Source organism: Crocodylus siamensis, chromosome 4, assembly GCF_052110815.1.
Source record: "Crocodylus siamensis isolate JL-2025a chromosome 4, ASM5211081v1, whole genome shotgun sequence".
Taxonomy (NCBI): Eukaryota; Metazoa; Chordata; order Crocodylia; family Crocodylidae; genus Crocodylus; species Crocodylus siamensis.
The window spans coordinates 186,076,629-186,089,438 of NC_143398.1; the positions used below are offsets into that span (position 1 = coordinate 186,076,629).

The 12,810-nt window shown below is 47.3% G+C and overlaps 1 protein-coding gene across 1 annotated transcript in view; it reads left to right on the forward strand.

The window, feature by feature from the left end:
* Window positions 1–2,297: 2,297 nt before the first annotated feature.
* The window catches only part of GTF3C3 (general transcription factor IIIC subunit 3), a 38,721-nt gene continuing 28,208 nt past the window's right edge, over window positions 2,298–12,810 (forward strand). Inside the window, exons 1-2 of the mRNA XM_090041705.1 lie at window positions 2,298–2,453; window positions 4,210–4,312. Coding sequence (XP_089897831.1) covers window positions 2,352–2,453; window positions 4,210–4,312 — 205 coding nt within the window. The 5' untranslated portion in view covers window positions 2,298–2,351. The remainder of the gene's footprint in view (window positions 2,454–4,209; window positions 4,313–12,810) is intronic.

Consider the following 12,810-nt stretch of genomic DNA (forward strand, 5'->3'; position numbering starts at 1 on the left):
TCCGCCCTGCATACTTAAGTAGTTAATTATAATACACATGCGATGGATGACGTGACGTCATTTCATATATGTTTGTATGAACCGGAAATGAGTTGTAAGAGTTCCTGCTTCTGTACACGTGCTCAGGAGAGAGGGGATAAAAGCCTGCTGAGAAGTGTTCCCCGCGGGCAGAGAGTGTGGTCTTTTGTCTTCTCTCTCTGACCCTATTTGCAAATATATACCTTTTGTATTACCAACAATGTGTGCCTAAGGATTATTATTCATGAGCCTCCAAAGAAATGAGCTGTGATTTTTACATCAATTTGACCCCAGTACTCTTTCCTGTCATGGCAGGGGGTCGGACTACATGATCTACTCAGGTCCCTTCCGACCCTAGGAACTATAAAACTATGACAGTCATTAAAAGATGCCTTAATTTTTTTTACTTTTATATTTTAAGAGAAATTACATAGTAAATAATCCCTCTGATTCTCATTTTACATTTATGTTGCCAGGTTAAGTGATTAAATTTAATATTTATTTTTAAAGCTAGTCCTTACAGTTTTGGCTTTTACCATTCCATGTATATAGCTGAACCTCTACAGATTTCCAATGCTACATTCTGCAATAGCATCAGGAACTTTTGCATTTATGTTAGCAGTTACTTTTTACTAGGAGAGCAAGAAAGGCCTTATTTGTGTTTATCTCCAAGAACATAAAGAGCCCCATTAACTCCTGTAAAAAGATAAAATCCTGACCTCTTTGAACCATAGCCAAAACCTTTTTGACCTAGAATCAGCATCTTAGCAGATGTGTGAAAGGGTAAGCACGTGCATAAGTCTTCGTAGAATTGAGGCCCAAGATTTTTCCCTTTGTTTTCAGAGTGGGAATTGAATAAGAAGGTAAGATTTCTATGACTGATTTAATATTGACATTGTGATTACTATAGGCTACTGGCTTCAAAAGACCATTGTCATATACCTAAGCTAGCTGTTACTGGTTGAAGGGCTTTCATTTGATGAATTAGCACGTGGTAATAGTCTGGATGCAGCCAGACAGTGTAATACAGCCCTGATTAACAAATGGGCAAGTAATTAGCATATTTTGAAGTGCCTGGATACATTAATATCAGCTCAACATTTGGGATGCTGGCAAGAAGCAGGGAAAAACCCTGGTCATACACAGCACGCCAGGCAAGATGGACCTACCTCAGGGGTAGGCAACCCCCAGCATGGCTACCGGAGTGTGGCACAGGTATTTTGCTTGGCACGCCCGCTTCGAGGTGAATGGTGGGGAAGGGGCCAGGGCTGTGCTGCCACAACAAGGATCAGGCACCTTGCAACTTTCCTGCCATCTGCCCCTGACACACCAACATCTTACAAGTGGAGGTTGTGGATGTTCTGGGCACCCTGCCCAAAGATGTTGCCGACCCCTGACCTAAGGTCTGACTCAGCAAATGACCCTTCTCATGGTCTTGCGATCCGTGTGCTCAGGGCCATGACTTTGTCTTTGCCACACAGTGTGGATGCTCCAGAGGCAGCCATGGCTCTGGCCCTTCCAGGTCCCGGACACTTCTCAAGATCCACCAGCTTGTGTTGAGGAGTTCGTGACCCCTTGCGGAGCTATTCCCAAAGACACAGAGTCGCTGTCAATCTCAAAATTTATTCAGCATGCTGGGCACTCTGAGCGAACTCAGAGGCCCCCGAATAAAACTGTCAGAGGCAATTTATAGCTTACAGACAAGATGCACACGCAGGTGGGAATTTTCCACTGTGAATATCAGGTCAGTGTGGGAAAACTCTTAATTATTTCAAAACTAGGTTTTGGCTACATGTTTGTTTAGAAATGGTAACTAATAGGGAGGAAACTTACTTCAGACTTCAAAGTGAATAGGATTTGGTCATTGCAGAGTCTTATCAGCCTGTCCTTGGAGGCTGAGTCTGCTGGAGAAGTTTAACTGCTACACTATTATTTATGATCTTGTTAGTAAAATTTCTACACTTACTTTTTTTTTCTTCTTTCTTTTTTTCTCTTACTCTTTGGTGAAAAGAAAAGAGAAAGAGGAACAGCAGGTGCCTGGCCTGGCCTGCAAGGAATCAGGGTGGTCAGACAGCTGCTAAACGTTAAGGTACTGCTGAAATACGAAAAATACAGACGGCATAAAATATTGCTGTCTTCTGTGCTTTTCACATTCATTCGTTAAATGTTCAATTATGCACATAACTGTGGTGTTTGTGTGTGTGGCATCCTCCTCCTCGCCCCTGTCCCAGGGCTGGGCCCGCGCGGAACCTTGGCGCGGCGGCGCCGGGCGCGGCCGGACCCGAGAGCGCGGGACCCGCGTCCGTCCCGCTCGGCGGCCCCGCGGCGGCGCCATGTCGGACTTCAGCCCCGAGCTGATCGACTACCTGGAGGGGAAGATCTCCTTCGAGGAGTTCGAGAGGCGCCGCGAGGAGCGGAAGAAGCGGCAGCGCAAGGTGAGGCCCGGCCCCGCCTGGGGTGGGGGACAGGCCCCAGGCGGCTCCGCGTCCCCTGCCCTCCCCGGCGCCCGGGCGCGGAGGAGCGGGGCTGCCCGAGCGCCGGGGCCGTGCGGGTCCAAGGGACCCAAGCTGCTGATGCCGGCCGGGGGAGGCAGGTAAGACCGTCCCTCTGACGGGGCTGGACCCCGGCGCCAAAGTCCTTAGGTCTCTGCTTAACTTCATTTTTTGTAATGAGCCGTGGAGCTGTCTGTGTCAGGAGAGACCAAGATACGGCCCACCAGGTGGATCCATCCTGCAGAATCGTATGTTTCGATCCATAAGGCTCCCCACATTTGGTGGTATGGCAAGCAATGCCAGTGTTAATTGCTGTGGCTCCCAGCAGTTAATGCTGCCACTACTCATCCTGCCACCAAATTTCCGGACCCATGGGGAGCCCCGTGGTCCAGATCCAGAGCACAGAGCATTGTCATTTGTTCTGCGCTTGACATTTGGCAGTGGGAGGAGTGATGGCTATTGCAGCTCCAGGAGCCATAATGATTAATGCTGCTGCCGCCAATTCCAGTCTCATGGGGCAACTTCATTCTCCAGATCTGGCCCATAAACCATTCCTGTGCCTCTCCAGCCTGTGCATTGGGTACTACTGGTCTGTGCACATTAACTCCATACAGGGTCAGTGGAAGAGGAACTTGTTGGAGCAGCTTAGTTAAGTTTTGACTGTGATATGAAGACACCTGGCAGGCCCTGATCTATTTTTCTCTATCTTCTACTATCCAGTGGACGTGTCTGCACCAGCAGCCAACTGTGTATTTGTTACTGTGCAGTCCTGTCACCGCATACTTATTTTTAGCTGCTACTGTGCATCCACATCACTTTTTGTGCCTAGTGACTCTACGTCACCATCACAACAAGCTATGGCGCAGTAGCTCATTGTTATAACAATGCAGTGTCTCATGTAGATGTGCCCTCTGTGTATGTGTGGTACAAGGAAAGAGGTGCATGCAAGTCTCCTTGCAGTGAGCTGTAGAGTGCACAGCTTACTGAAAAACAATTTTTACGTAAGAGAAAGCATTAGATTCTGCCTGACCCTTATACTTCCCAGTCCCTGCTTGTACTGGACTGTTTGCAGAGGTAGAATACGTTATAAGTGAGGCATTATTAAAGAGGGCTGAGCTCAGGTTGTTTTAGGGTGTACCTTAACTTTGTATTTCTTTGTTTTCAGAGATTTGAGGGCATTTTTAAATTCTGTTTTGGCAATGTGTGAAATAGCACATTAATACTTTAATGCTGTATTAATATTTTCTCCCCCTACCAGCAACTTAGCATTCAGGCCAATAGCTATTTCAGATAAGGGAGGCAAGGTTAGATAAGGGAGCCAAACTTCTGTGAAAGGATTCATGAAGTTTGTTTATAACTTTGTTTTTTTGTTGTTTTTTTGGGGGGAGGGGTTGTGGGTGTTCTTGGAGTTGACACCATAATATAAACTTATGGGCTTCAGCCCCGGGGCTTCAGTGTGTTTGAAAGGAGGTTGGATACTTCAGGACTCATCAGTCAAAACTGAATTAGGACATGAGTAAGAAAATCAAAGTATGTTATAACCAATCAACATTGGTACCAAGTCCATTAAAGCTGTACCACCTCTAATACAAAAACATTGGAATCTATAATCTAAATGCCAGTCAGAACCATATATGATAATTAAAATAGATGAATGTTCTATTCCAAGCCTTGTGAATAATATTGTTGGTTTCTGCAGGATGAAGAAAATGCACCTACTGAGGAAAATACAGAAAACCTTGATGCTCCATCTTCTTCTAGAAAAGGATCTAGTAAATCCCAGTGTCTTAATGATACAGAAGGTATGTGTCAGTATGTTCATCTAAATGAAGAAATGAGAAAAAAAATCTGTCTCTGGTTACTATAACCAATACTTTGCTGGAACTCTTCACTCTTTGATACTGTCTGTAACAAATAGTTAGCTGTTGCACTGAAATATAGAGTATAGGTCTTCTTACTGATATTAAGAACAGCACAAGCTCAAAAGGGTTCAGAGAAGGGCCCCTGCATGATCAAAGGCCTGGGGGACAGGTCCTGTGAGGAGAGACTTGGGGATCTGGGACTGTTCAGCCTGAGCAAAAGAAGGCTGAGGCAATTTGATAGCTGCCTACAAATATGTCAGGGGAGAACACCAGGACCTGGGTGAGCAACTTTTCAGAAAAGCCCCACCCCGGGAAGACATGGACCAGTGGACACAAGGTAGTCGAGGAAAAGTTTTGGCTGGACGTAAAGAAAAACTTCTTTTCTATACAGATAACTAGATTCTGGAACACACTTCCAGCAGAGATGGTGCAGTTGCCATCTCTGGTGGTCTTTAAGAGGAGGCTGGACAAATACCTTGTTAAGTTTGTTTGAGCCCAGTTGCCTCCTGCCCATGGCAGGGGCTGGACTTGACAATCTTATAGGTTCCTTCTGGTCCTTCTTTCTCTGATTCTATGATATTAAGGCTTGTCATCCCAGAAGAGCTTTATATTTGTTCTGTGCCTCCAGTAGAAAAGGGTCTGTTAGTTGCATGAAAAAGGTTTTTTCCTCTTGGCAGCTTAAATATGGGTTTTCATATCTCCTGGAGTTCCAGAGCTGTGGAACTAGGAAAAACGTCAAACTTTCAAATGTGTCTCTCAAGTCTTTCAGCTTTTTTCCCTTTCTGAGAGTACTTTGTTTTCTTGGAAGTTTCAGGTTTGTCCAGAGTATCTGACTCTCTGGTATACCAATGTTTGATTTCTTTTCTGTGCCCTGTGAAAGAAATACTATAACTGAGGGGCCTGGTTTGCTCAGTTTCCCTCTAACCTGCTAAAGGGGAGACTTTTTTGTTCCTTCCTCAAGGACAGTCTTTCTCAGTGAGACCTTCCTTTTCTCAACAGTTCTGGCTACTAGCTTCTTCACTCGTTCTCCTGCAGAAACTGCCTGGCAAAGGAAGGGTAGTATTAGCATTAGCTCCTTCAGATACACTGATAGTAGAGGCCACCTTAGATATAAGAAATATGGCTTCTAGGAAAGTAAAAGACAGCAGGTCCATAAAAGCAGAAAGAATACCTGCCAGTTCTGCCTTTCTAGCCGGTCCTAGTATTAACAGCCCAGCTTCTTAGGTACTGGAATTTAGGCTGACACTTGGACCTTGCAGCCTGCTTCTGGCTCCATCCCATTGCAGACCATGCTTCTGAGGCTGCCAGATGGTACCTCGTGTGATTTCCGTATGAGGGCCTTGTCACATGTTACATTTTAGTATGTGTTAAGTGCAAGGAAAAAATAATTGTTGTGTAGCAAAGTTAGGACTTCTGGTGAGGAGTATCTCCAGATCGCATTACCTAACCCAAGTTCAGCTAATGTCCAGCTGCTTCAGAGAAAATACAAATAGGAAACTGGGGTGATGCCAAAGTTGGTACTGACAGACAGCTGTGTGCCACTCCCAACTCTCCCACCAGTAGACTAGGTTCAAGACTCCTGTATGGTGGGGGGGCTAGAAACAGCAAATAGCTCTTTGTTGCTCCCAGCTCCTGTAGCGCACTGGAGTCTTCAATGGCTTCAATGCTTAGGATGTGTTTAATTTAGGTCATTGTAATTCACAGTAATGCATAATAACTCTGACTCATAGTAATGCTTACTGTGATCTAAATCAGCAGTGCTCAACCTTTTTCCCCAGCAGGCTGGGTGGGTAGTACCTGGTCCTGCTGTGGGCCAGATCTGAGCTGTGGTTCCAATCCAGTGCCTTGGGCCTGTGGGTCAGTGGGGCCTTATCTGGCCCCATACAAGTGGGGGGGGTAGCCTAGCCTAGCTTAGCCTAGTCTAGCCTAGGCTCGCAGGCGGGGGAAAGGGGCTTCATTTGGCCCTGAGTGTGGGGGTGGGGTTGCGTAAAGGGAATATGGCTCTGCTCTGTGGGAGGGGGCCCACATGACACGGCTATGGGAGGGGCGTGGCTTGGTACAAACCCAGCCACGGGGCTTGACCCAGCTCCACAGGGAGGAAATGGGTATGACACGACCCCAACCTGGCTCTGCTGTGTAGAATAGTGGGTGTTGCGTGGCCCTGCAAGGGGCTGTGTGATAGGGCTGCGTGAAGCTTTGGTCACTGATTTGATTTGGCAGAGATTCAGCCCGATTCGGATGTCAAATCTCCGAATCAAATCAGGAGACCCTTTAAGAGATTTCAGAGAGATTTGACGATTCAGACATAGGCACAGCTTTATATGTTTTCTCTACATACTTCAAGATACCAGGCGGCTTGTGAACGCTGAGATGCTGGGGTGGATAGAGCATTCCACAGGAGCGCTGGGGAGTCCTCAGCGGCAGACCCGGAAGTGGACCAGAAGCACTTCCCTCCCTTCCTCCCCCTCCCCCAGCTCAGTGACTGGTGCTCCTGGGTCTGGGGGGGTGGGGCATGGTGCGGTTGCCCACGTGCTTTGTGGCAGACCCGGAAGTATTTCCGGTCCACTTCTGGGTCCGCCACCGAGCATGTGGGGGACCCCCCTCCCCACCGCGCTCCTGTTGAAAGCTCCATCTGCCCCACCATCTCACTGTTTACAAGCCGTGCCTGGTACCTCAAGGTTTGTAGAAAAATCATTTAAAGCTGTGTCTGTGGCCAAATCGCTGATTCTCCAAATCGGCATTGAATCTTCAGATTCAGATTTGGCTGAATTGAATCGGGACAGTGATCCGAATCAACAAATCGAATCACTGTCCCCCAATTCAGTCCGAATCCAAATTGAATACAGCCCGCTTTGCACACCCCTAATATGTGGCCCATCCCTGCAGGGAAAGAGGGGGTGTGGCCCAGGTCAGAGGGTTGTGGTATGGCTCTGACCGTGTGTGCAGGGCTTGGGGTTTGGAAATATGGCAGGAGGGAGGGTGACTGTATTTATGGTCACTGCTTCCACTGCCAAATGTCCTGACTCAAGGCCAGCCCCGCGGGCCAGATTCTAAGGCTCTGCAGGATGCATTTGGTCCACAGGCTGGAGGTTGAGCATCCCTGATCTAAATGAAACACATGGTAAATGGTAACTTGCAACAAGGCCCTCATTCTTTGGGTCAACAGAAAGTAAATCTTGACCTCTGAATCTGGGCACTGGCTCTTGGATTCCCTCTGTTCCCTTCATCTGCAGAGTACCTGCAGAGATCATGTTTTCAATGTGGATGTCCACCCTTCCCATGCATCTGACATGGCATGGTGCCAGATGGGATGGGGCATAATACTGTATTCTTCAACACCCAAATGTGCCATTATATTATAGACATTTCATAGATTTCATAGACATTAGGGCTGGAAGGGACCTCGGGAGATCATCGAGTCCAGCCCCCTGCCCAAAGGGCAGGAAGTCAGCTGGGGTCATAGGATCCCAGCAAGATAAGCATCCAATTTACTCTTGAAGGTGTTCAATGTAGGCGCTTGAACCACCTCCGCTGGCAGACTGTTCCAGACCTTGGGGACTCGGACAGTAAAGAAATTCTTCCTTATGTCCAGCCTGAAACGGTTTTGCAGGAGTTTGCGACCGTTCGACCTCGTCATCCCATGGGGCGCTCTGGTGAACAGATGTTCCCCCAGATCCTGGTGGTCACCCCTGATAAACTTATAGGTGGCCATCAGATCACCCCGAGCCTGTGCTTTTCCAGGCTAAAGAGTCCCATGGCTCTCAGCATATCATCGTAAGATCTGTTTTCCTGACCTCTGATCATGCGCGTCACTCTCCTCTGGACTCTCTCAAGCTTCTCCACATCCTTTTTGAATTGTGGAGCCCAAAACTGGACGCAGTACTCCAGCTGCGGCCTCACCAAGGCCGAGTACAAGGGGAGAATGACGTCCCGGGATTTGCTCGAGAAGCATCTATGGATGCACGCCAGCATTTTGGTCGTTTTACTAGCCGCAGCATCGCATTGGAGGCTCATGTTCATCTTGTGGTCAATGATGACCCCCAAGTCTTTTTCTTCTGTAGTGCTAACCAATGTAGCACTGCCGAGCCTATAAGGGTGCTGCAGGTTTTTCCTCCCAAGGTGGAGAACCTTGCATTTTTCGGTGTTAAACACCATGAGGTTCTCGTCTGCCCATTTGCTGAGCTTGTCCAGGTCAGCCTGGATCACCCGCCTATCTTCTGGCGTGGGTGCTTTGCCCCAAAGTTTGGTGTCATCGGCGAACTTGGCCAGTCCACTCCTGAGTCCAATGTCCACATCGTTAATGAATATGTTGAACAGTATGGGTCCCAGGACAGATCCTTGAGGGACCCCACTGGTCACAGGGCACCATGATGAGTGACTGCCATCAATCACAACCCTCTGGGTCCGACCACGAAGCCAATTTCCCAGCCAGTGGATCATGGTGGAGCCAAAGCCACAACTGGGCAGTTTGGCCAAGAGGTGATCACGGGATACCAGATCAAAAGCTTTTTTGAAGTCAAGATATATGACATCAATCTCTTCTCCCTTGTCCAGGTGATAGGTCACCTGGTCATAGAAGGAAATGAGATTGGTCAAACAAGACCTACCCACAACAAACCCATGCTGGCTGTCCCTCAGGATGTGAGCCTGGGCCAGTCCCTCAAGGATGGCCTCCTTAATAAACTTTTCTAAGATCTTCCCCAGGATAGAAGTCAGGCTAATGGGCCTGTAGTTAGCTGGATCCACTCTCCTCCCTTTCTTGAAGATCGGCACCACATTGGCCTTCTTCCAGTCTTCGGGCACTACACCAGAGCACCAGGAGTTTTCAAAGATCCATGCCAGGGGCTGGGCTATGACACTCGCCAGCTCCTTGAGTACCCTGGGGTGCAGGTTGTCAGGGCCAGCTGACTTGAAGGTATCCAGCTTCTCAAGGTGTTCCTTCACGAGGTCAGCATTGATGGAGGGTAGGGGATCCCCCTCACCCAGATTTCCCTGTCCCATAGCAGGCATGGGCATCCTGTGTGACTGATGTAACATCTGCCAGGAGTATTGCACAGAACCTCCATCTCAGAAGTGAAAATCCCAAACCCTACAGAGCTTTGATGTCCAAATCCAGGAAGAAAGAATATTTTTTTTCTTCATCTTGGACCTGTCATTGCATAAACCTCATCAAGCAGTATTTGGGTGGGTCAGAGCAGACTTGGTTAATCGATCATGGGATGCTAATTAACATGCTTCAGCCAGCTTCTGCATCTCATATCAGTGTCCCCGTGCTTCAAAATGGTGGAGGGGGCACTTTAAAACTCATCAAACAAGCTTTTATTAAAGCACCCAAGCCGCCATTTTGAAGCACAGGGACGCTGATGCACAAGATGCTGCGGGTGTTTTAATTAGAGCGGATCTCGGAGCCACTCTCATTAAAGTGCCCCGTCCCACATCCCCAAAGAGCAGTCACTAGAATCACATCCTCCAAAGTGCAATCACTAGAATTGCATTCAAAGTTCATAAGAAGACAATTGGGACAGGTTTTCTTTTTGATGAATGTTATGCGAAATTACACAGTGGACTTCACCTCTGACCCATTGCAGTCTTCAGTGGATCATTTCAAACAAAAGGATTAAGAGAAAGAGAAAATGGAAGAATTTACTGCACGCGTCAATGAAAAGATAATCTCTCCCCATTTCTTTGGTTTGGTTAATATTAAAGTTGGACTAGAAATGGCCAGAGAGGATCAAACGCCTGGCAGGTACATAATACCTGCTGTAGCATGGCTGTCCACTTGGTAGCCTGAAGACCACAACTGGCCCTCAGGGGTTTTTAACTTGCAGCACTGGGTTTATGGTTCAGGTGCCACTCCCACCACTTCTTCATCTGTTGCCACCAGAGTCTCTGAGCTTTCCCTCCTTCCTCTGGCATTGGCTTCCTGGTCCCACATTTGGGGGCAGGGTAGAGTGGAGTGGGGCAGCAGGGGCAAGGGAGCCCACGGCACAGTGACTCAGGGGGACCTGGGAGCCTTGTGTAGTGTGGGGGTGCCATCACAGTACAGTGGGGTCACACCTGCCATGTGACTTGATGGGGGAGGGCATTCGGGGCATGGGGACACTAGTGCAGTGTAGCTTGTAGGGGACTTGTGGTCCCTGGCTACTCAGAATTTGTAAAGCCTTGCGCTATAGTGCATAAATTGAAGTTATATGATCTTATAACACTGAGGCCCCTGGCATACAGTAATCACTTCTTAAGAAATTAGCTAGCCATACATTAATGCAATTAAAGGCATGATAAAATAAAGAATAAGACACAAAAGCTATTACACAAAATATGTATAATAACTTTATGGCTGGTTTGTATTGCTCCATTAGTTGAACTTGTGGCTGGGCTGATTGGGGCTCCCACCTTTCAGAGCATATGGGAACTCTTGACTCCAGTGTGCTCCTGAGGCTGAACTTGCCAAAAAGCTGATTGCTGCTTCCAGCCACAGGGGTACATCAGAGTCCTGGACTCCAGTGTGTCCCAACAGCTGAGCCCCACCAACTGACTGGGGCTCCCAGCTGCCGGAGCTTGCTACTTGTCTGTGTAGGAGAAGCCTAGGATCAGGAACCTGGGTTCCTTATGCACTAGCAGTATGGCATGGTGGGATCTGATACTCAGTTCCACAATCATGCCCTGTGGCATGGCAGGAAGTGCGATTGTGCAGATCATGCATCAGATCCCATCATGCCTTTAATTGCATGTCAGGGGCCTGAAAGATGTTTCCATGGACACAAACCTTTCCCAAACAAGTCAGTTTTTTTCCATCTGAAAGTCTTGGTGGGTCAAGCACAAAATATATTTATATTATGGGTTGGGGCTGCTTCTGTTTAGCCTTTTGATTCGTACTTGTTTCTCTCAAATCTCCCAACATCTTTCATTTCCTGAAGCCACCAGGAATGTCCCTTTTTAGCATATTCTTTAAAGTTAATCTACAAAATGTGAATTTCATTCTACACATAGATGGGTTTATAGGTGGTATATGTGGGAATAAGCAGTTTTAAAAGCTTGTGTAAATTATCAGATTTCTGTGCATCAAATCCTAAATGCCTGCTATGGACATATAGCACAGATACTTAAAAATGATCATCACAGCATTTTGTTTTGTCCTTAAAACGCTACCCATGCAAAGGATTTGGGGATGGATTCACAAGAGATTCTGAGGTTTGAATTTATAGGTGATAGGATAGGTACTTACTGAGTCATAGTTGGTTGGGAAATCATAATCCAAATTACCAGTAATTGGTTTCTGTATTCTAGTTCAGTGTAATTATGACCCCATTAATTATCCACTTCAGCTTGAGGGTTTACTTCACCTATCCATTTTCGGTGGAACATACATTAATCTTTGTCCTTGTTATGGCTTCAGAAAAACTATTGAGTAATGATCTTTCTGTTCATTTGGTTTCTGAGTGCTGCTATTTTAAATAACTCTGGAAATGTCTTTGAAAAATATTCTCAGCTTCTTTGATGAAGGACAAGGCAAAAATTTTAAAACCAGGGGCAGCTTAGAAAAAGAAAAGAACTTTAAAAGAAGAGTTCTCTAAGAAATTTGTGGCATAGATGGGTTAGGTTGCCTAATAATTTGGGGGAGAAACATAATTCTTAATTTCAGTAAACTGAAAGATTAATATTCTTTTTTTCCTCTAATTTATGTTTATTCTCAGGAAATTATCTAAGTGATGAACTGTACTTAACACTTAGAGTGTACTCAACAGGATGGTGGCTATGATATATGGGTATCAATAATTTGATTTTTTTAGAAACAGAAAATGGTTGTATAAAGAAGTTTAGTGCCTTGCAGTAGGACCCTTTAGTGTTTCTTTTAGGGGTGCACCAATAAAGATTTTTTGAGCTGATACTGATGGCCAGTTATTGACCAGCCGCATCAGCCGATACAGACCTGATTGCTGATATGCAGTGCAGCATCATGGACAGCAGTATCTGCCTGGTAAGTCTGTTGGGAGGAAGGAACATGGGGCGGGGGGTGGGGAAGGAGTGTGGGGGAGGAGCAGATTGAGGTCCCTGAGGTGAAGGAAGGAGTGTGGATGGAGCAGGGGGTGGGGGCAGGTGCTACCCAGGTGGGGTAGGGTAGGGTGGGGTATAAGATGGAGCTGGCGGCTTATCCGGGTGGGGCGGTGGCTCCTGCTGCTGCATGCACCTGTAGGAAAGGCATGCGGGGCCTGTGCATGTGGCAAGGGTAGGTTGCCCGCTCCATGCTTGTGGCCAGGGCTGCTCCAGCCTTTTCCCAGCAACTGTACTTGCGCCAGCCGGGGCAGGCAGCGATGGCACTGGGAGGGTAGGCTAGGGTGAAATTCGGGGTGGTTCTAGTTTCCCTCCCCCCCATAATCCCCTTTCCCAGCACTGCTGCCAGCTAGCCACCCCACTCTGCCCTGCCCGAGCACAACCAC